Raw genomic sequence first — 20,980 nt, 5'->3', positions numbered from 1 at the left:
ATACAAATCTCACTCACTTAACAACGAGCACGGCATTGCTGCCGTGATTGTAGGGAGTATTCACTACAACCACCCTGTAGAGCTACTTGTTAGACGGTAGAATTTAGGCCTTGTAATCAGGCTGGAACAGCCAGCAGTCTCCACAAAGGCCGCTTTGAGCTATGGTTCAGAAATAAAGACTGTCAAAAAGTTATTGCCCCCCTACATCCTCCAGGCATCTTATGCAAAGTTAGTTTCCCCTGTTGTCATGGGCTGCCTCGAGTATTCATCTCTCATACGTGCCAACAGTTGAAGAAAACCAACCAGGTGAAGTTATATAGAACGTATTATTAATTTCTGCCTAGTGCAAAGCAGGTATAACGCATTGCTTGCCTCAGCAGGATCGAATAATGCCGAGTATTCCGCAATTGTGAGTGGGACTGGCACTAACATGCAGAGCAGCGGCAACGCTTCTCGATTCTAAACTTCGTCTGATTTCTAAAGAGTTCGTCAAGGCTATATATACCGCTCCGCTGGCACTATATAAATGTGACACCATCATCCACACTACAGAAGCGATCACTTCCGCTGCTCTCTACACTACCCTACAAATGCGAGCACACCACCAGCTCTGTTTCTCTATCCACGTAACTTCAGGACTGTCAAGCACGAAAGCACCTGGTGCAGTGATCACTACCCTTGCCCAAAAGGGTGAAGAAAGCAGAGAAACTCCACCAAAGGCAGAGAATCCCCTACAAGCACATCGATTGCAGGCCCCGCCTTACACAGGAGCGACCGACCCATGAACGTTTCGCAGTGCAGGTCCATCCTACCAAGACGACGAAAGCATTCTGAGTAAGAATTATTATATGAAACTCCTTAGGATGCAGAAACCCTCACGATTCCACAGCTACGCCGTGAGAGGCAACGAAACTCGCAGCCTGCGTGTAGTGGGGCGGAGCGGCAGACGGGCCTATGGGTGTCACTGGAGAGGAGCCTGCGCTTATTGTCAAAATTTTTCAATGGAATTACACTGTTTTGTTTATGCGTTTTGTTTTGCTCGATAGCTCTGGCTGATGCTGGTGAAAGCGACGCCCTCGGCAGAGGGCGTGTTGGGGTAAGCTGCATGGAACGAGAGCTTGTACGCCCCAGTGATTTTGCATTATGTTCTCTGCGAACAAGAGAAAATTAAAAGACAAGGGGTGTGCAGCCTTGAAAAGATGAGACGGGGTATATGCTGCTGTGTGGGGCGTATAGCGATAGGGGACAGATGGCTGCTGCAGCATTTGCTGCGCGCACTGTTCTGGCATCTCACGACGTTACCCTGTAGATAGGCTGGCGGCGGCGGCGGCTGGGTTTGTGATTGTCTCTAAATTGTTTTTCTCTGTGCATTTCGCATATATTCCACAGCAGTTCAAAGGCCTTGGCGACCCAAGACACCAGAATGGCTCGCAAGAGGCGGACTGAAGCAGAGGCGGCTGCCGGCGGCGCCGCGCCTGCTACTGCTAGCAAGGGAGGACAGCCTGGGGACAGTGCCTCCAAACCCAGTGACGGAGCCTCGAGCAGTAACCCTAAAGGGGGCTCTGCTCATGGGCAGGGCCGGCAGAACAGGCAGGGAGGGGAGGCGGCGTCTCGCCAGAGCGGCGTCGGGGCGCCCTCGGCTGCGGCTGCAGAGGCTGAAGTTAATACCTCGTTTTCTTCGGCATCAACAAAGAGCAACAGCTCCGCAGCAAAGGATGTTTTAAAGGAGCCAGAAGCCGCTTCTGGGAACCAGGACAGCTCCCCGGGGTCTGCGGTGCTGCTGCGCCGCGAAATCGACATGACTGGCATGACAGCCAGCCAGAAGAAAAACCTCAAGAAGAAGCTGCGGAAACAAGAGCAAAAACTACAGGCAGCTGAGCTGAACGATGCGATGCGGGTGGGGGCGGGCGCAGCCACCCTAGCATCTCGTCTGAATAAGATGGTTGAGGAGTGGGGAGGCAGGCTTGAAGGGTTAGAGGCTAGCATTGGGCAGGGGGGAAACATGAAACAAGTCATCGAGGCGGCGGAGCAGCTGCAGAAGGAGATGCAGGAAACGCAGGATGAGGAGGTAGGCCGCGCAAAGAAGCCCATCAACAAGCGCGCCACAGTGCAGCAGGTGCAGGAGAAGATAAAGGAGGCGGAACTAACAATTCAGAAACAGCAGAAGGAGCAACAGAGACTGAATGCACAGCAGGGCAAACAAGGCGCAGAGGAGAGGAATGCTGAGGTTGCTGCCTTGCAGTCTCGTCTGGAGGAGTCGATGCGGTATCTGACGCATCTTAAGGAGCAGTTGGTGTTGACGCAGCAGCAGAGTGACCTTCGTACGTTTCAGCAGCAAGTGTCGGAGCTGAAGATATCCCTAGAACACGTCATCAAGCAAGCTCGCAAGGCAGCGGCTCAGGCAGCAACAGCCACAGACAACCGCCGCGTGCAGCAGCGCGAGGGCCTCCTGCGGCGACGACTGAAGGAGGTGGGGGCAACGGTACCAGAAGACGGGGGAGCATCACTGACAACGGTTCCTGTTTCACTGCCCCCAGAGGCTTCTTACATTCTGCTGACACCCCAGGGTCAGCCTTCATTGCTGCTGCGTAAAGTTGAGAGAAAGTTCGGGGTTCTGGCGGAGAAGAAAGGAGCAGGAGAGCGCGGTGTCAGTCTCAGCATAATTTCTTATGCTCAGGATGCATGCGATAAGTGTGTGGCTTTCTTGAATGCATGCAACTTCCCTCAGATACCACTGGGGTTAACTACCTCCCCCAATTGCGTTTCGCTTGAGGGGCAGAGCATAGGTGCATTCATCGGTAGCGGCGGAGCAAACCTACGCAGACTCGAAGCCGAGCTCGATGTTCTTCTCTGGGTTGAAGACAAATGGATCACTGTATTGGGACACGAAGCAGCCGTCAAGAAGGCCATCCCCCACATCAAGGTGAGACGGACACCCGCTATATATATATATATATATATATATATATATATATATATATATATATATATATATATATATATATATGTATATGTGGTGGTGTTAGTGATTTTTTTTTGTATTTCATGATGACTCCCAACGAGGTAACTGTGTAAGACATTCCAGGATAGTACCAGCTGATTGTACGGTGTATGCGCTGCATAGGCGATGAACATTGTTGTATGACGTTATATTAAGTATTTTTCGGGTGTATACGTTGAGGATAGAAGTACACATACTGTGTGTAACTGGTTCTTCAGGAGTCACGATCGCCGCCGTCAGCAAGCGACAGCTCTGTACCTCAGCACAAGGTAGAGTTCGACGCCGAGGTGGTTCGTGCGATGGCTCAAGGCACCTCGAAGACGCGGGCAAAGGTGCAGGAGGTGGAGAGTTCGTTGGGGGTGACGGTGCTTGTGAGGCCGCCGCGACGCGGTGACACGAGCAAGACGGCTGCGGTCGTTGTCAGGGGTGCAGACCAGGAGGCGTGTAAGAAAGCCTGTACAAGTCTGGAGAATGCCTTCAAGGATTTCGGCTCAGAAACTGTTGAATGTGACAGGATGAAGGCAACTAGGATCCTTCGTGGGGCGCCTGTAGACTTTAACGTTCAGTAAGCTGCTACTACCGCGCCGAGTTTTTGCTTTTGCATCGAGTTTTTGATAGTTTGTATGCGGGAATTGTTGTTTTAGCATGGAGAGAATACATTGTGCATTTGTGCTGCAGGGGTCATGAACTGATCTCGCTGCTGCGCTGTGATGAGGGGGTGTTACTGGTGGGTCCTTCTAAGTCATTGCCGGCGGCCGCCGAGGCACTCCGTGCAGCAATGGATCAGTTTGCTCGCGCGACGGAGACGATGGAGATAAAGGCGACGCAGCTACGAATTCTGGATAGAGCTAAGAGAGGGGAGATTGAAAGCCTCAGTGGCGCTTCTTGCAGGCCGCCCATCCACGACGGAGAAAAGGTCACACTGACATTCACGGGGCATCCGGATGCCGTGCAGAGGGCGTTTGAGTTGGTTCGTCAGACGCTAGAGGAGCAGAAAGAGGAGGAGATGGAGCTTTCGCTTGCAGCTGCTCTTCTCTTCCTTGTTGATAGGAGCCACCGCGACCTAGAGGATGCGCATGGCTTGCGCATCCGTGTGGATGTCCCGAGAAAGGCCCTTATTGTACGTGGGGGAACAGAGGGCCACGATGCGATACTAGAAGCGATCAAGAAGGTGGAAGATGAAGTCGCTAGTAGCGGCAAGGTTGCTACAACAATGGCAGTTCCCCGTGAGGCGGTACCTATGATTCTGGGCCGTCAGGGTGCGAACGTTCGTCGTCTGCAAAGCGAATGCAATTTAGACAACATCGTTATAGATGGCCGCCCGCAGGCGGTGTATATGTTGGGTTCTCAAGCTGCAGTGGACCAAGCCACGGCAATGCTGCAAGAGATCGTTGCCAACAGCAGCGCGCCGCGAGCACAACAGAATGGGGTCGACGGAGGTGATGGCCGCCCGCGTCTAGGCGGCAGAGGAGTCGGGCGTGGCGATCGTAACGATGCAGGGGGAAGAGGAGAAGATGGAGGTGCTCCTAGGAGACGGGGTGCAGCAAGCAAGCCGACAGCGCCCCCCAAGCCGTATAATGCGAATGTAGATGATGAAACAGCTTTCCCGTCGCTCGGTGCTTGCATGGCACGTCCGGGCGGTCGCTGGCAGAAGAAGTCACCCGAACCCGAACCTGCTGCAGCACCCGCGGAGGAGCCTGCAAAGGCGAGCAGTGAAGCCGTACCAGAGGTATCAGAGGAAATAGAGGAAGAAGAGTACGTTGGCGTTGAGGCTACTGCAAATTAACTAGTCCATGTGCGGGGCGGCGCGCCCGCACCCCCACCCATTGGGCATCCCTGTGTAGTAGAGCCCATCATCGTATATAGTTTACATACAGAGTGCATGCGTATGGCATATGGTGGCGAGTGGACGTTTGACAACATGTTTAGATCTGTCGAACCAGGATTTGCGTGTTGGCGCTGCTAGTGGGGGTGATGAGTTGCACCAGTGCCGCTGATAGAGGAACGCACTGCTCAGAAACCCCCATTCAGCTTGGCCTCGGTCTATTATAATTCCCAGCTGACTCCTCTTCTGGCTCGCGGGGGCATATAGTCGATCAACTCATTTTTGAGGTTTGACCGCTGCGCCTGCAGCTCGTCGCCGCTTTAGCCAAGTTGAGCAGCAGCTAGAAGAGGAAGAAATGCATCTGCAAGTTCTTTTATTGGGTCATCATGCCGCTAGAACTACCGAAGCTGCTATAAAAGGCTACTGCTACTGCCTCCCCCCGCTGCTTGAGATTGGTGCAGCTCCGTTTTGTCGCTTCTGGCGGTCGCAGAAACTGGCTGATTTAATTGGTGACTACATTGCCTCGCAGGTTTCAGAATGAATGCACTGATATTCAGAATATTCATTGTGTTGCAAATTCGAGTGAGACGAGACACTCTACGGAGTTGTCAGAGGTAAACCTGTAGAATCTGCTGGCGTTACAGGTTCAGCAGAAACCAGTTACGGCCAACATATAAGAGAGTCCGTGCAGACACTGCTCGCTACTACTACTATGCACGAGGTCTGTGCGCGGTGCCAGCCGCGAAGAAGCAGGCAAAAGCCCCCTTTCATTTGCCCATGTTCATTGCGGTCTTGAGCGCCAGGTGGGAGTTCCGGGATGGCCACACCACGCCTCCCTCCATGGCGTTCAGCGGCTGAATGGAGTACAGCGGTTGAGCAGTCCGCGTTGCGCCGTTACTCCTGAATCGCATAGACATACAGAGGAGCAATCGGTGGTGGATAGATACAATGCAGCAGCAAAACGCCGTTCGTCGTAAGCTGGGGAGCAGGGACCCTATCCTTACAGATCCGAAATGGCAGTCTGCTGTTCAATAAGGAGTAGATAGATATCTCTTTCTAAACAATACACAATGGCTTACCATAGACTCAGACAATTCAAAGTGGAACAACATGTGTCGTCTTTCGACCTGCAGACGACCCTAAGTTTCTGTCCTCGTGATCCGTCTGGATGGTGCTGCGTCAGTTGTCTACTGCCACAGAACGGAAGAGTGCAGCCCTCTTCGACTACGACCTCTTCATGCTTGCCATTGGCGGCTACTGGACCCATCCAGGGTCTTCGTAGAGGTAGTTCTTCTCTACCGGACGTCGTCCCCAAGGTCTGAACGTCTGACTCGCCAACAGTTTCATTGACCTGCAAATGCTTCTTTAGAAGCCAATCATTTGTGTTGCGGGCTATCGACATGATCAACCCATCACGAAACGCGAGCATATCACGAAGGGCTGCTATTTGCTTCTCCGCAACAGTTACAGCTTCCATCAGCCGAAGCTCTTTAACAGCTGCTGCTTTTTGCCCTTTCTGCATTTCGTTTTCTGTTTTCTCCAGAGCGGCCTGCAGCTCCGCAGCCTCGCTTCTGCTCGCCTCGAGTTGTTTACGGAGTTTTTCAACCTTTTCCTGAGCTTCACGTTGCTCAATGAGCGCCGCATTACGCTCGCTCGTTAGTGCCTGAACGTCAGCGGTAGCCGCACGAAGTTTTTCTTCTGCTTCCAGAAGCCGCTGCTTCATATGAGTATTCCGATCCTCCCATACCCCAGCTTGTTTGATCCGTGAGGCCCTGATGTCTTCCACCTCAAGTAAGGCTCTCTCCATTGCCTCTGATGTAACTTCCAGCAACTGGCCGACTTCTTCGCTCGGAGCGGCACGAAGGCCTCCAAAACCAGCAGCTGTATCCGCTGAGTCGACACCAGTGGATGCTGCACGCGGTGGTGCAGAGGGGAAGCCGCTTCTGCGGCTGATGCGTCCCTTATATGTTATTCCTGTCGCTATATCCTTCGAACTTTCAGTAGTTACAGGAGGTGATATCCTCAAGTCCTGTGCAAGTGTAGTGGCCGAAGGAGAACGCCTCACAGCAGCCAAAGGTGAGAGTCTCTCGAAGAGGCTGCTGCGGATGCGCCCCCTTGGTGTTTCCAAAGTCAGGGCCGTCCCTACTTGAGAATCCAGTGAGCCAGCCTCTGACACCGCTCTGCTTGCACCCATCGCTGCGCTCAGCAGGGCCTCTGGACGGGCTGCGGAGAGTTTGCGTTGCATTGGTGATCGCGGAGTTTCAGGAACCGTGAAGTTTTTAATGACATCCTTCAACTCGTTGATCAAGATGTCCTTTTCCGACGTTTCTGCTCGCCAGCGCGCTACCTAGAAGCATTCATAAGGAAATAGTCAAGCAGCAACAACAGGATATAGGCTCTGTCTCCTATGTATGCTTTATGGGCTGTTCGCTGCGCTACACAAGTCCCACTTCATCATCCAGTGAGGGGTCTTACCTCTCGCTGCAAATTCTCGTTCTCCTTCTTGAGCCAGTCATTGCTTCTGCACATTCACAGGTCCAAACGTGCAGCAATCAGGAGAATTTAGTGGAAATAAGAAAGCCAAGAAACACCATATTCAAAACAACGGCCAAAAGAAAATGGCTGGCTAAATCCCTAAAAACTTACGAAGCGCGCTGACACGGAGCATCTACTGCTGCTTGCACTTCTCGAACCACTTGTTGAGGCGGGCTACTTCCCCCCAGCTTTTCCACGCGTACGCGCAAACTATCCAACTTCACCTTGAGCGACTGCATCAGGACAATGACAGCAGGCGTTCATGTCTAGCAATGAAGCCTCGTGAAGAGTAGCCTTAGTGCACAGCATTAAGCCTTCATCCTTTCTACGCTTTCTTTTCTGTTTCCTACTCTGCATTCCCCGTCCCTACCATACGGCCACTTGATTAAACAAAACGATGAAAGCTTCTAACAGTCAATAAAGTTTGTAGATCATAGTTATGTATGCAGAGAAAGACGCACCGCATTTTCTCCCTGATAAATGTTCAAGTTTTTCGACACTCGTCTTTGTTCACGTAGCTGTTCGTCTTTAGCTCTAAGTTCAGTCTGGAGGTCTTCGAATTCTTCCAACTGCAGCGAAAAGAGCATAACTATGTCCTCCACAGATGGAGCGTGTAGTGCACGAGCAGCAGCAGGAACACGCAAACTACGAGCTCAGCAACTACTGCTGCCAAATACATCAAGCACTCGCATAGAAACTATCACGCACCAATTGATCGTTACGTATCCGCTGTTGTTCCACCTTCTCAGACAAGAGATCGTTATTTTTGCGTAGCTCGGTAACCTGCAAGGAGAAGAAACAATACTCACACAAAAAGTTTCAGATCGTCGAAGCAACGGGGTTTGTGCCTTGATCCACTCGTCTGGCACAAAAGACTGCAGAGTACAAAGAACATATCTGCACTAAGTTGTGGTTACCTCTTGGGTAACTCCGTGTAACTTCGGTGCAATCTCCGTAGACACCATTTTGTAAATGTTTCTAATAAGCGCCATGAATGCGGCATCCTCTCCGTCCTCCTCCTCACATATGCTCTGCACAGCTGTAGTCGACCGTCTCAACAAAGGCTGGTCGCGGATACCAAAAGAAAGTCGACTACGGGACGGTACTGCATCGCATCCTCACAAGCAAGTGCACGATTCTCAATGCGCAGTTAAACTTAGCCCGTACAGGGCATGAGGTGCATGGCTATTTCTGCATGTTCTTGAACCCTTCTGAAGGCTTACGCTGGCTTGCTCCAGCGGATGATGAAACGTTCGAGTCAGTAGACTGGAGCACAACGTCAGACCAGCTCCGTCCTTCGCTTCGCTTGGAAGCATAGCGCGACTTGTTGTGCAGCTTCTTAAGGTCAGCATCGAACCCCCGAAGAAGATCTTCTATTTCAGAAAGCATGGCTTGTGCGAGTTCACGCCCTTTGCTCTTGTACGTCGAGAGTTCATTTGTCTGCAACGACTCGGCCGATGCGCTCGAAGAGAAGCGTCCCAGCGACATTCCCCCGCTGGTTGAGCCTGGCATCTTCAGGACAGCCGGTACAAGAAGTCGTGTACAGCAACTACAGGGTCACTAAAAAACCCCCCGTCTACTCCCACTCCACAAGGGTAATAAGCCAGCCTCTCAACTAAACGAGCAGCACCACCCAGAGGCAGTAGCCGCCACAGCCCTAGCCAGAGTGCCACCACCGGGTTCCCTCTCTCCTGCGCAACTTATTTGAACTTTTGTCTTTATAGAAACAGGACCAGCGTTTAGAGGCACGGTCGCCAGCGTTGGTTGCAGCAGTCAGCAGGTGATGCGTCTCCCTGCCGTATCGACGTAACACACTGTTCCCCCCGATAATCTTCTAACGGAGATCATTCGCCTGTAAAGTCGGCCTTTCAGAAATTGACTTGTCTCTAAAAGTATAGACAAATGCTTCTTTTGCTGACTGGTTGTATCTGTGTGCAGATACACAAGCCATACCCCAGGCACTGGCGCCCACCCCGGCCATAAGATCAACGAAGCATCATTGAATTTGAGATGAAATGCCTCAGTTTGAAGCCAATTTAGGTTTCCATAGTTGACAAAACAACATTAACTGAAAACGTGTCGTCGTCTGTCGAGACGGAAGAAGTCGCCGTCACATGTACATGCCAGCGGCTTTCTTGGCCTCACGGAAGCCGCGGCTTCTTTGTCACTATCTTCGTGTATAACTCGGAAATGAATAATAAATAGTGAATTAACATAACCACAAACAATAGGCTCCTTCATTTAATACTTGTGGCTGAGATCTCCGTCATCATGGGGGGGTCTAGCGTTCGATTGCGAAACCGTCGAACAAAGCACTGCCTCGCGACACAACAAGTCCGAAGCGACCCTTGTCTAATTCAATAATTAATTATGACAAAAACTGCTATTATGATTTGCTCTCAATGTTTTTGTACCTTTGAATGGCGCTTGATAAGAAAGAACAGCCCTGCCGTCCACCAACATCTCCAGTGGTGCACCCTCTCCTGGGTCATCCTGATGGCCGATCACCGCGAGAAACATTTTTCACTTTAAACATTGATCCTTACTACGGTAATTTGATGCCGAATAGAAGGATTTATGTAGAAAACAGGGGCTTCAATTAGACTGGTCTGAACCCCGTCGCGAGTAGCAGACAGACTGGCGACCTGTGCAACTTGAATGTACTGAATTTTGAAACGAAAGACTACCCAACTTACCCGTCTATCTGTGTCAAGGGTTGCAGCAAAGTAGTCGGTCTGTCCTCTTGAGCGAAATATGATTCCTGCGGCAGAGGCGTCGCCCAGCCGGACGAAAGCCGTAACTCGAGCGACATTGCATTCATGGCCTTTGAGCAATAAACTCGTCGGCGATGATACTGCATGCACATACGCTGGCTCATATATGTTTCGCTGAAACGTTAAACTCAGTTTCTTACACGGTGTCATCGATGCAGGAGTGAGACGCATGATTCCCAATTCTAAGAGATTCCGCCACTGTACAGGGCTTTCCCAGTCTGATGAAGCCGCTTTGTTCGACCAAAGCTCTCGGGTCAACTGTATCAAATGGTACCTTCAAGTGACATTGCAGGATTGCTGTACGTTTCACACAGAGGGGCAACCCCCGGTACCGGTCGGTGAGCAGGAGCAGGGCCGTGAGCCTGGTACTGCCGTCCTGCTTTGTCAACTGCTAAGCCGCTGACGACTCTATCGCCTGGCAATCGTTCGCTTGTTCCAGGCTTCTCAACCCGGAAGAGTTCATTCTGAAGAGCCAAATATGTCGTCAGGGTCACCGGTACGCAGCTACAGAGCATCTCCCCCACCTCTGCTGTGTGCACGCCTGTGAAGGATTCCTGCACGGGCTCCACTTCCACCACAGGGTTTTCTGACTCAGGGTAGAATGGAACGGCTTTCCGAGCAGTAGTGTACTCGAGATCTCGTGTCCATGATGGAACGGAGTCGACGCTTTGATCATCATAATTCTGAAACCGTTTTGTTCGCGCTCCCCTATTCTCTACTGTATCCTGATCTTTACCGCCCTACCGCAAGCCAAGGGATTCTCTGGCGGCGCTCTTGTAGCACATCCTGACACAGTCTTTGTATTCGTAAAAAGCACGCGATGCTAGGAACTACTTTCAGCATACTTGGGGCCTAGAAGAACTCCCTTTCTCCCCCAGCATCCACGCTGCGACGCGTGTACACCAGCACGCTGCTGTTGCAAACGTCAGCAACAACGGCCACAATGCACCTATCATTACAAAATCTTTGCACGCAGCGATGGACACATCATTCGTAGCATACCCAGTAGCAGTGTTGCTAGATGAGGCTCGTTGACTTTGTTGAAATATTCATCGCGCCGTCGAGACACCACACCTGTGCATGCATGCAGTCACGTTTTTTCGAAAGAAGCACCAATAAATACTTACCCGGAAGCGGCAGTGTTCGAGGCAAAGAACTATATGAAGCCTGTCGCCGAGGAATACTACCAGTTTCGCTGCGGAGTACTCCAGGGCAACAGAAGCGCAGGCGCTGCGCAGAAGTATAAGAGCAGTGGTGTTAACCCTCGTATAAATTAAACACCGCGCTTCAACATCTCATGTATAATTTTGTATAATTTATACAGGAAAGCTTATGTGCAGCCAGGCGTGCACACTGCTAGCGTCAATTCACATCACGCTGTTCGCGTGATGGGCAGTGTGCCACCGCCGCGGCATGCAAAGGCGCCAATGACGCAAAGACTGAACTAAAGAACTTTATGCCTCTGCTGCATCCGACTCTTCACCCGCTTGCCCGCCGCTGATTTCTTTGCCGTGCGGAGCTGGTGAGTCTGAGAGGCCTGAGCCATCGGAGATGGCCGCGTCGTCGTCGCTCGACTGGTGATGGTTTACGTGAATCCCGATGAGGGATTTCTGCAGAAAAATAAACATGTAATTCACAGCTGCGATGAAGCGCAATTCTCGCCGTATCAGGTCATCATGAAGGAGCATTTGGGCGGAAACAACAATACTAATACAACTAATTAAATAAGAAAATACATAATATGCGTTGCTGCCTCACCATGGGTTCAAACTTGCGCGCAAAGCCACGCAGCAATCTGTGCGACCGACCCCTCCATGTGTCGTAGGTCTGGTGAATGCTGTTGCGGAGCTTCTCGACGCTTTCGTCAAAATGTACGCCCTGCGGACGCCGAAGGACAGAAGAATATAAAGACAACTGCCATGGGCAAGCGAGCAACCAGTCCCCCAGCAGATGAATCCTCATCAACAGCTGAGATACTACTAGCACACAGTTAGGGTTGCTGCTCTAAACCCTTAAGCGCTCACCAGCGGTCTGTCTGTTAGCGTGACCTTCGTCAGCTCGTCTGAGACCTTCTCTCCCCACCGCTGCATATTTTTCTTCATCTGCAAACATGAACCCCGCCGAAACCAGTTGCACCAAGGCTTACTGTCTAGCTTACTGCATGCGTCGCTTCTGGATGCTGGGAATACACAGGAAAAAACACACACCTTTATTGCGTTGGCCTTCGTGTAGCCTATGTTCATCTCCCTAGGTTTCACTCCTCGCGACAGCGACCTGCAGCAACCGCCCACAAACGTCTCAGCCGCAAATACGCTCCCGCCCGCTCTCATAAGCAGGAGGGGTACTTAGTGGGCCCACGCAGCGATGCAGTTTATACACATACCTGTCTACATAGTCTTCGTAGTTCTGCAGGATGCGGACGATGATATCTGTCGTTGAAACACCCTGGGTTCGGACTGTCGCCCTGAATTTGTTCTGCATACAAAAGGCGAGCAGCTTGTGCTGCACTGCAAGGCTAGTGAAACTGAACACCAAGAGAAAAGAAATAAAGAAGAAACCCAAAACAAAAAAAAAAAAAAAAAAAAGGGGNAAAAAAAAAAAAAAAAAAAAAAAAAAAAAAAAAAAAAAAAAAAAACCAAAAAAAAAAAAAAAAAAAAAAACAAGGGGAGATGTTCTCGGTTTTACATTATATTGACGTACGCTATTCTTAAGCCAACCGTATATATCGCCGCTTTCTGCTTCTGCTGGGCTGTTGATCTTCCTCCTCTTTCTGTCGTCTTTCTTCTTATCTTTGCATTTCTGAATGGCCGAGTAAGGCTCGGCGTCATGAGCTGCGGAACGACACCACAGACGCACCCTCACTTGTTTCTGCATGCCGGGTCTAGAGAACTTACATTTATTTTTTTCTCTTTGTTTCATTCACAACCTCCTCACTTTCACGGGTAAAAAGAAGTGTGTTTGCTATCTCTAATGCATGAAGATGACAGCATAAAAGGGAAGAAAAGAAGTAACTGCTTGCAGCCTTGCTGTGTGTCTCACCAACATAGTCGATTCGGTGTTTCTCTACAAACTCAGGGGTGATGATCCAGGGGCAGGGGGCGATGACCTCATCTACCCATTTAATATGACGAAGGGTTTCTGCGCGTTCTTCTAAGCTCTGCACAGTCTGACCCTTCAGCCTGTGGGTCTCTTCATCTGAGGCTACACCGGCCATCAAGTACACGTGCTTGAACATCTTCTTGGCCTGCTCCAGTTGCCGCATATGGCCAAGATGCAGGAGATCATAAACCCCTACAAATACACAAAGATATCCAGATATAGATGTGAGGAACACGTGCTCTGTCGTGGACTCTAACACGCACAAGGCCGCTATAGGCCCCAGCCGCCCCCGCCCGACAGACCGTCTTACCATCGGTATATATGCGAACGGGCCTCTCGGGGTCCTCCCCTTCTGCCAGCTCCGCAGGGGCAGTGCCCTCGGAGTCAGGCTGTGGAGGTGGGTCTTCGGCTGCCTTGCGCTTCTTCATAGATGAAAATGTGCTGCTGCTGCTCAGCCGTCTGCTAGGTCAGCACGAGGAGGCGCAGTGCTCCGCGATCGATCGCAACGGAGCTCAACGGAAGCAACTGAAATGAAGAGGGAATTTCAAGAAAGAAACAGTGAGAGATGCGGCTACTCCTTGTCCGTAGCACACACATACAGAGGCGGCTGCTTGCTTCTAGCTGAGACGTTTTATACCCAGTTAGCGATGCAGAGGACTCCGTATTTATATCGCGTAAAGTTTTGTGGGCGGCGTCCTCGGGGCCAGTAAAATAATTACAATTAAACACACTGTGTGTTCATCACGGGTTTGTCTGAAGGCCCGACAGCCGCGCCAACGCAGCGCCTCTACCCGTCACTACGCTGTCTTTGAGACAAGAAGAAAACAACACGGAATAATGCTGGAAATAAAAACACCTAAAGTTAACTGCGACAGGCCCAGTACAAGACAAGCACGGGCCCCGTTGTCGGCAAGGCACAGGCAGCCCTCCTGGGGCTGAAGAAGGGTCGGTGTTCGGTGCTGGTGATAGCCATTTATGTATTGTTCTTTTTAAAGGACTAGGGAAAGCAGAATGTAGTGCTCGAATTAGAGTTGGACGCGTGAGGCTGAGGAGCTGTAGGCCTCGTAGAATATACAGGTTCAGCCCTTCACCAGCATCAACGAACGGCTGTCTGTGTAGTGCCCTGGAGTTCACTAGCTGACTATAGGATCATGAACACCGTGCTGGACAGTGGCTATGTCAATATACTTATTCTCTCTCACTAACTGCAAAGTTTGATGATCATCCTGTATGTGTAGCTAGAAGAAGCGGGAGCGAGATAGCAATTTATGGCTGTCCCCATACCTGTAGCATGGGCTGCCTGCACGCTTGGCCTTTGGAGGTTGCATGTATGCAAATACGAACGTCTATAAGTGTATTCAGAGGTAAAGCATGCAGTAAAGGAAGCGTCGTTGACGCTTCTTTCTCTGCGCAGATGAGGCTGGCTCGCATCACCAGCCGCAGTGAGGTGCGCTGCTACTCAGGCTGCCTCCTGTCCGCAGCACCCAGGCCCTGAGTTCATTGCACACGATGCCTGGCGACAGGGGAATGGGGTCAGTTGCTTTGGGAAAGTCTTAGTTTAAGTATTTACCTCCACTGCAGCTCGCTTCTGTCCTCGGCCAAGGCCAGAGAGCGAGCGTTCTACTCTGTTCGCATAGTGGTTTGAACTGGGACTGCAGCACCTTTGGGAGAGCTCTCAAAGAGAGGGAAAACGTACGAGCTGCCGCACAGAACCACGCTGCTCCGTGGCTCCAAATTATTCACAGGGAATATATTTCTTTTCGTATGTTATTTATCCAGCCGACGCACGAGCTGGCTAGGATCGGGTAGCGCGGGTCGTTGGCCGTATTCGAGTGCTGTCGCGAGTTGCAGTGAAACCGAATACTTAAAATAAGAGCTTTCTAAAAGCATCTGTCATCCCTCCCGTGCCCACAGAGGTCCTGGGAGCAGCGTCTCAGGGGCTGGGACCGCGGTAGGGAAGGCGGCCTCACATACACTGCAACGTGCCTTGCTCCAACCAGTGGTGCAAGGAAGCCTCACATGCAAACGCATCCAAGCATTCCGTGTTGCATGCATTGCATCTGTAAACTCTTTTTGAGCATGTATACTTGCTTGCAAGCAGCCTACCAATGTCAAGTGAATGTTCCTCTGCTAGCATCGGCCCGACTATTCAACAGGCCGGCCCCGACGGTGGGGATAGGAGCACTGCTGGCACTCCCTTTATCTGTCAGCACCCTCGTTTATTGATTAACTTTCTTCTATTCAGGCTATATCGCGTACTCTACTATATCTTTTCTGATCAGTTATAACGAGGGTCCTTCGTCTTACCTGAGGAAAGTCGCGACCTGCAATAGGGTCAAAAGACTCAAGGTAAGAGTTTTCAAAACGCAGCTAGATTCACCAGCCGGGCTGGAACAAGCGACGAGTGGGCCTGGGGGAGAGAAAGAGGAGGCGGCCTGACACGAGTTGCAACGCACCGTGCTGCAGCACGTGCCGCAACGCAGCCCCGCGTGCGCGTACAAGCAAGCCCTATTGCTGCTTGTACTCACACTACAGACGAGTGTTGAGCGCTTATTTAGCCTGCATGCAAGTAGGAATACACGAATCAACTTGACACACACAACTCTACCTCTGCCCCCTAAAACGCGAAATGCGAAAAGGAAATGGAGCAAATAGAATCCAGATACGCCGTCGTGCTGCTGCTACTGGTTCGAATGTCGTGTCAGAAGCACCCCATCCTCGTGCCCACCGGTTACTTGAGGCCTTCCAGGCTGCCTAAGGCTGTTGATAGCCCCTTTGTGGAGCGGACATCCAAACCCACTGGAAAATGGATACCGAGATGCTGCCACTGCGCAGCTTCCGTAAACGTGTGAGCGGTCGCCGAGCCAGCCGTGGAACTTAACCCCAAAATAAGGAAAATTTCAAAGTGCAGTCGACTTCGGCGCCGAATGCTCTACCGGTTTAGAGAACAGCACCGATCACAGCAGAGATGAAAGTAGGCCCTGAAACCAACACCAGATAGATATGAACGATATACTCCTCATGGTGGAATCGCTTTAGCTTAACCATACACTGCGGCCCAATTATAAGCTAAGCCGCTCATGCCCACGCTTGCCGTCGCTGTTGTTGAGTCGATGAGGACCTGCAAATACTCCTCGAGAATTTGTTTGTGCAGTTCGTCCTCAGAAGCCCGCCGTAGCTTCTGGCTTCATGGTCATTTTAGATAATATTATTGTTTGCTTTTGCATCTGCGGGTTGTAATGTGTTTGTCCAGGGTCTCCATCGTCTCCACTTGCTCCCTCTTGCTTCGAAGTTCCTGCAACTTTGTGGCGACCACACGGGGAAATTTGGGGGATTCATTCAGCCATCTTAGGGAACCAACACTAAGAATAACGGAAACATCACCTAGAAGCACAGTTGCAGAACAATGTGCTTAACCTGTAGGCAGCCGGGAGAGTGAATCAGCGACCACGCTGTTGTTGCCCTAGGCATACTTGACTGTGAAGTTGTACTGCATGAGCCGGCCAAGCCACTGACCAACCCTTTCGTTAACATAGTGGTGAAGACTCTTCGTCTGCTGCGCCAGGGTATTGATGATCTGCTTGGAGAGTGAATCAGCTGCCATATAGGTAGTGTCGAGGTTTCTTTGCATCCCATCAGATCGCGTAGATATGCTTCTCCTGTACCGGGTTCTTCTGCTACCATTCTGTGAAATAATATGAGTAGGAGGAGACCGTTTTTGGTTTTTTTTTGAGCCGTTGACTTTCTGAGGCAACTTCATCTCAATTGTCGCGTCGCTGGCATCCGTTGCTAGGAAGGGGGTGGTTATCACTCCAAATGAGCTGCTTGTCCTTCTTATGCAGGTCCATTAGGGAGGTGGCAATGCCACCGGATCCAGGAATGATTCTACGGTAGTGCTATGTGAGATATATGAACCTCTGAACGCCTGTCCGAGCGTACATCGGTAGCGGGGCTTCCCGAATTGCCTCAGTCTTCGCCAGATTCTTCCTGCTGCAGAGATACGAACTCCCAAGAAGCTAATGGTTTGCATGAAAACGAAGGCTTTTGTGCCTTTACAAACCACTGCTTCTCACGCGGCAGCTGCAGAAAACGTTGCACGTACAGAAGATTCTCCTGCAGATTCCGGTTGAACACAAGCATATCATCAATTTCTATTAACTATACATCCCTCAGCGTTTGGCTCCAAGAAATCGTTATGAGCCTGTCACTGCACTTCAGCAGGCACATTCACGAGCTCAAATTGTGTACATTTGTGTTACAGTTTGCAAGCGCCGGCATGAAACGCCGTCCTGCGCCTGTCGCCGGGATGCATTGAAGCATGCAAAAGTGCTTCAGCGAAGTCAAATGATGAATAGAATGCTAAGCCCTGCAGGCGTTTAGGTAGTTCGTAGAACTGGGGTGCTGGAAACTTCTGTTTCATCGTTATTTTGTTGAACGCCTTGAAACCGACGCACATGCGCCACCTCCCGTTCTTTTTACTTGGCAACGCCGGATTGTGTGGGTGCTAGTTGACGGTTGAACATTGCCTTTTCTTATCAGCTCGTCTGCTTACTGCTCAATTTCCTCTTCAAGATATAGAGGTTGTGCGTACATTGGACGAAATTTTCGGTGCAAAAGCCCTCCGTCTTACCCGAGGTGTTTCGTCAAGAGCTGCAGTAGCGTCAAACCGCCTAAGGTAAGAATTCTAGAAAGCGGATGAGATACTCTCCATTCACCAGGCAGCCTGCTACGGGCGGCCCAAGGGCATGGGGCCATTGGAGAGGAGGTGTATTCAGCACGAGTTGCAGTGCACCCAGCTCCAAATCGTGTTGTAGCGCAACCCCACATGCATACACAGCATAGCCCCATCTACTAGATGCACAAACACTATCACCAGTTGTTGAGCACGTACTTGACCGCCAGCAGCCATCCTACACGCTTGCAGAAATAAACCGAGCAGCTTCACACACAACATGCTACACCAGGAGTGCAACTGCATCTAGCCAGCGTGATAGCTGGTTCGATTGGGTCGCCGCACCGAACCGAACCAGCTAGAATGTCGGTCGGGTAAGGAACACAAACGCACAGAAATGCTGTTCCTGTTATTAGTTTAGATCTACGTAGCAACATGCTTCCGTTCTGCATCTCCTATGTTTTGACCCCTTTGTGAGGCATCACTGGAGAGCGCTGTTTTTTTTTGCACTTTGACTCGGTACGATGCCATTAGAGACGCCAATACAAAATATCTCTCCCCAGTAGTATTCTCGTCACACTTACCCAAAGATCACCGAATTTATGAAATAGTAAACAAAAATATCATATATTGCCAGCGGCGATGAACCACAAGAACCGCACGGTGTCGATGAACCCATAGCCACTGAATCTCCGAGCACTCTATCCGAGCATAGTAGAAAGGGAGTTATTTAGCGTCCATCTTTTGATACGTTTGATTAAAATAGTTTATAATCTATTTTTAAATAATATTAAATGTATATGAATTGTTTCTGAGGAGGAATTTACGCGTCTTTTTGCTCGGTTTGCACGCAGCAGCACCTTGTGCTCGCACTGCAATCGAGAACAGATGGTGCGGGCTTGCGCCCCCTACGCGGTTACCGTGGGGTCTTCTCCTCATGCACGCGTTCAATGGGGTGAGAATAAGTTGTCTTCTTGTATTGTATTCTCCTCATTCTATTTTTTCTGCATTTATATTCGATCTTTATCCCGAGAAACCTCTCAAAATGACAAAGTAAGCCGTTCATATTTCAGTTTCGTGTTCCTCGTGCTGCGACGGTGTGCTTTTCTTGATGGGTTTCGACTGTCTTCTTACGAGTGATCTTCTTCTTTATGAGTATTCTTTGGTGTAGTTTATTGTATTTTATTTATATTTTGCTTTTTTTTTATTTTTCTCTTGTTTCTGTGCACAGCAAGGAAACCCTCGGCAGCGCCCCCATCGTCATCGGCGACGATGTTCGCTACAGCCCTGATGACTTGCTGCTACCCAAGCAGTACCACAAATACATCGAAAATATAATTATCCCCAACGGGATCCTCATGGATCGCGTTGAGAAGATGGTGGGTTTCTTGTTGCTGTTTCTGCTGCTGTTGCTGCTGCTGTTGCTGCTGCTGTTGCTGCTGCTGCTTCACGTTGTTGCACAGCGACGAGGTGTGCGGGGCATTGAACTGTTCGTCTTCGTCCATATCCTCATTGAATTGTTGTAATATACTCATTTATTTTTTGTCTATAAACCTGAATGTGGTCGATTACATCCTGTTTATGTATTTTTTTTTGTATTTTTTTTTGTGTGGTTGTGGTTTCAGGCATACGACATCCGCAAGGCATACAAGAACCGCGAGGTGCACTGCCTGTGTTTGTTGAAGGGTTCACGAAGCTTTTTCTCTGCTCTGTTTCAGCATTTGGCGAAGTTGAGTTTGTATGATGAGGAGGCAACATGCCCGCCTTTCTTTGAACATTACCTGCGTGTGAGCTCCTGCGTGGGTACGGAGAGCACGAACCAGCTGAAGGTTGTCAGTGATGATCTCTCCTGCCTTCGAGGCAAAGATGTATTGATAGTAGAAGATATTATAGATACAGGTCTCACACTGACAGAACTGCAGAAATATCTGCAGCAGTTTGAACCCAAGAGTGTACGCATAGCAACGCTTACCCTGAAACGTACAGAACGATCAAATGGCCAGTCTGCTGATTTTGTTGGTTTCTCTCTTCCAGATAAATGGGTTATTGGTTTTAGTTTTGATTGCAACCAAATGTTCAGAGATATGCCTCATGTATGCACACTAAGCGACAACGGCAGAAAGCTGCTTGGCTTAAAGGGCTAAGCAACCAGACAATACAGGTGTATTCTTTTTCGTATTCTGATTTATATTTATATTAAAATTATTATTATTATTATTATTATTAATGCTGTTTTCATCATTTTATCTCGCTATGGCGCAGCCTGTATTCTAAGAAACGCAGATACAGACAGATACAGTGTTGTGTGCGTGCTGCGTGCTGCGCCGCTAGAGCCCTAAGCGAGAGTGCTTACTGATGTGTTGCATGTTTATAATAAATGTTTATTCTTGGCTTTCAATTTGATTATGTTTATATATATATTTATTTATATTTATTTATTTATCTAGGCAAATGTTTGACGCTGATATAATATAATAAGAAACACGCGGATACACGCCTCAGTACAAGTCGTGGGGCTCCGCATCTTTGGCTGTTCTTTAAAAACAAATTAAAAATTTCGTATTGTTTGTTGAAATTAAAAAATATTAATCAATTTGTATTATTGGAAATAGAAAGAAACAATCATATAAAGTAAAGTTTTATAGACATAACCACTTTTGTTATATTTAGTTATAGTTTAGCTCGTATAAGTCAGGAACAGGTAGACACACAGGAAGTAATAAACGTATTAAATTCGTAGATATATATATATATATATATATATATATAGGGTATAGTAACCAGGAAGAGGTGTAGGAGACGCGAGTTGTACTGGATAGTATACGGGGAGTTATAAGATTAGGATGATGTATAGTGTTGTAAGTAGCGACAAATAAACAAAAAAGAAGAAAAGGAGAAATTAAAAAAAGTTTAAAAGAAAAAGAAATAATGCAGTCCTCTACGCGCACAGTATACAGTGGCGCCGTGAGCTCACAAAGCTCTTGCACTTCTATATTATACGCTGTACTAATATATATATATATATATATATATATATATATATATATATATATATATATATATATATATATATA

The 20,980-nt window shown here is 49.4% G+C and overlaps 4 protein-coding genes across 4 annotated transcripts; 2 read left to right on the top strand and 2 right to left on the bottom strand.

Annotated features, from left to right (window-relative positions):
• Positions 1–1,423: 1,423 nt before the first annotated feature.
• Positions 1,424–4,787, top strand: EMH_0010200 (KH domain-containing protein, putative; the record flags this gene model as incomplete). Its single annotated transcript, XM_038022635.1, has 3 exons — positions 1,424–2,923; positions 3,220–3,566; positions 3,680–4,787. 3 exons carry the CDS (start codon positions 1,424–1,426, stop codon positions 4,785–4,787), a joined length of 2,955 nt encoding a protein of 984 aa, XP_037878489.1.
• An 806-nt stretch (positions 4,788–5,593) lies between these two features.
• EMH_0010190 (uncharacterized protein) lies at positions 5,594–10,920 on the bottom strand (the record flags this gene model as incomplete). Its single annotated transcript, XM_038022634.1, has 12 exons — positions 5,594–5,726; positions 5,906–7,173; positions 7,302–7,347; positions 7,473–7,594; positions 7,823–7,930; positions 8,070–8,144; positions 8,279–8,466; positions 8,585–8,866; positions 9,776–9,854; positions 10,058–10,185; positions 10,410–10,801; positions 10,880–10,920. The coding sequence occupies 12 exons, from the start codon at positions 10,918–10,920 to the stop codon at positions 5,594–5,596; spliced, it is 2,862 nt and encodes a 953-aa protein (XP_037878488.1).
• A 669-nt stretch (positions 10,921–11,589) lies between these two features.
• Positions 11,590–13,662, bottom strand: EMH_0010180 (cholinephosphate cytidylyltransferase, putative; the record flags this gene model as incomplete). The annotated part of the gene is made up of 8 exons (XM_038022633.1): positions 11,590–11,745; positions 11,894–12,013; positions 12,160–12,237; positions 12,343–12,409; positions 12,519–12,610; positions 12,836–12,966; positions 13,175–13,426; positions 13,545–13,662. 8 exons carry the CDS (start codon positions 13,660–13,662, stop codon positions 11,590–11,592), a joined length of 1,014 nt encoding a protein of 337 aa, XP_037878487.1.
• A 5,289-nt stretch (positions 13,663–18,951) lies between these two features.
• EMH_0010170 (hypoxanthine-xanthine-guanine phosphoribosyl transferase, putative) lies at positions 18,952–20,050 on the top strand (the record flags this gene model as incomplete). The annotated part of the gene is made up of 3 exons (XM_038022632.1): positions 18,952–18,959; positions 19,138–19,285; positions 19,532–20,050. The coding sequence occupies 3 exons, from the start codon at positions 18,952–18,954 to the stop codon at positions 20,048–20,050; spliced, it is 675 nt and encodes a 224-aa protein (XP_037878486.1).
• Positions 20,051–20,980: the final 930 nt, after the last annotated feature.

Source organism: Eimeria mitis, genomic scaffold (assembly GCF_000499745.2).
Source record: "Eimeria mitis Houghton genomic scaffold, Emh_scaff378, whole genome shotgun sequence".
Classification (NCBI taxonomy): domain Eukaryota; phylum Apicomplexa; class Conoidasida; order Eucoccidiorida; family Eimeriidae; genus Eimeria; species Eimeria mitis.
Note: the sequence above shows the minus strand (reverse complement) of the source record. Positions and strands in the feature narration are given on the sequence as shown.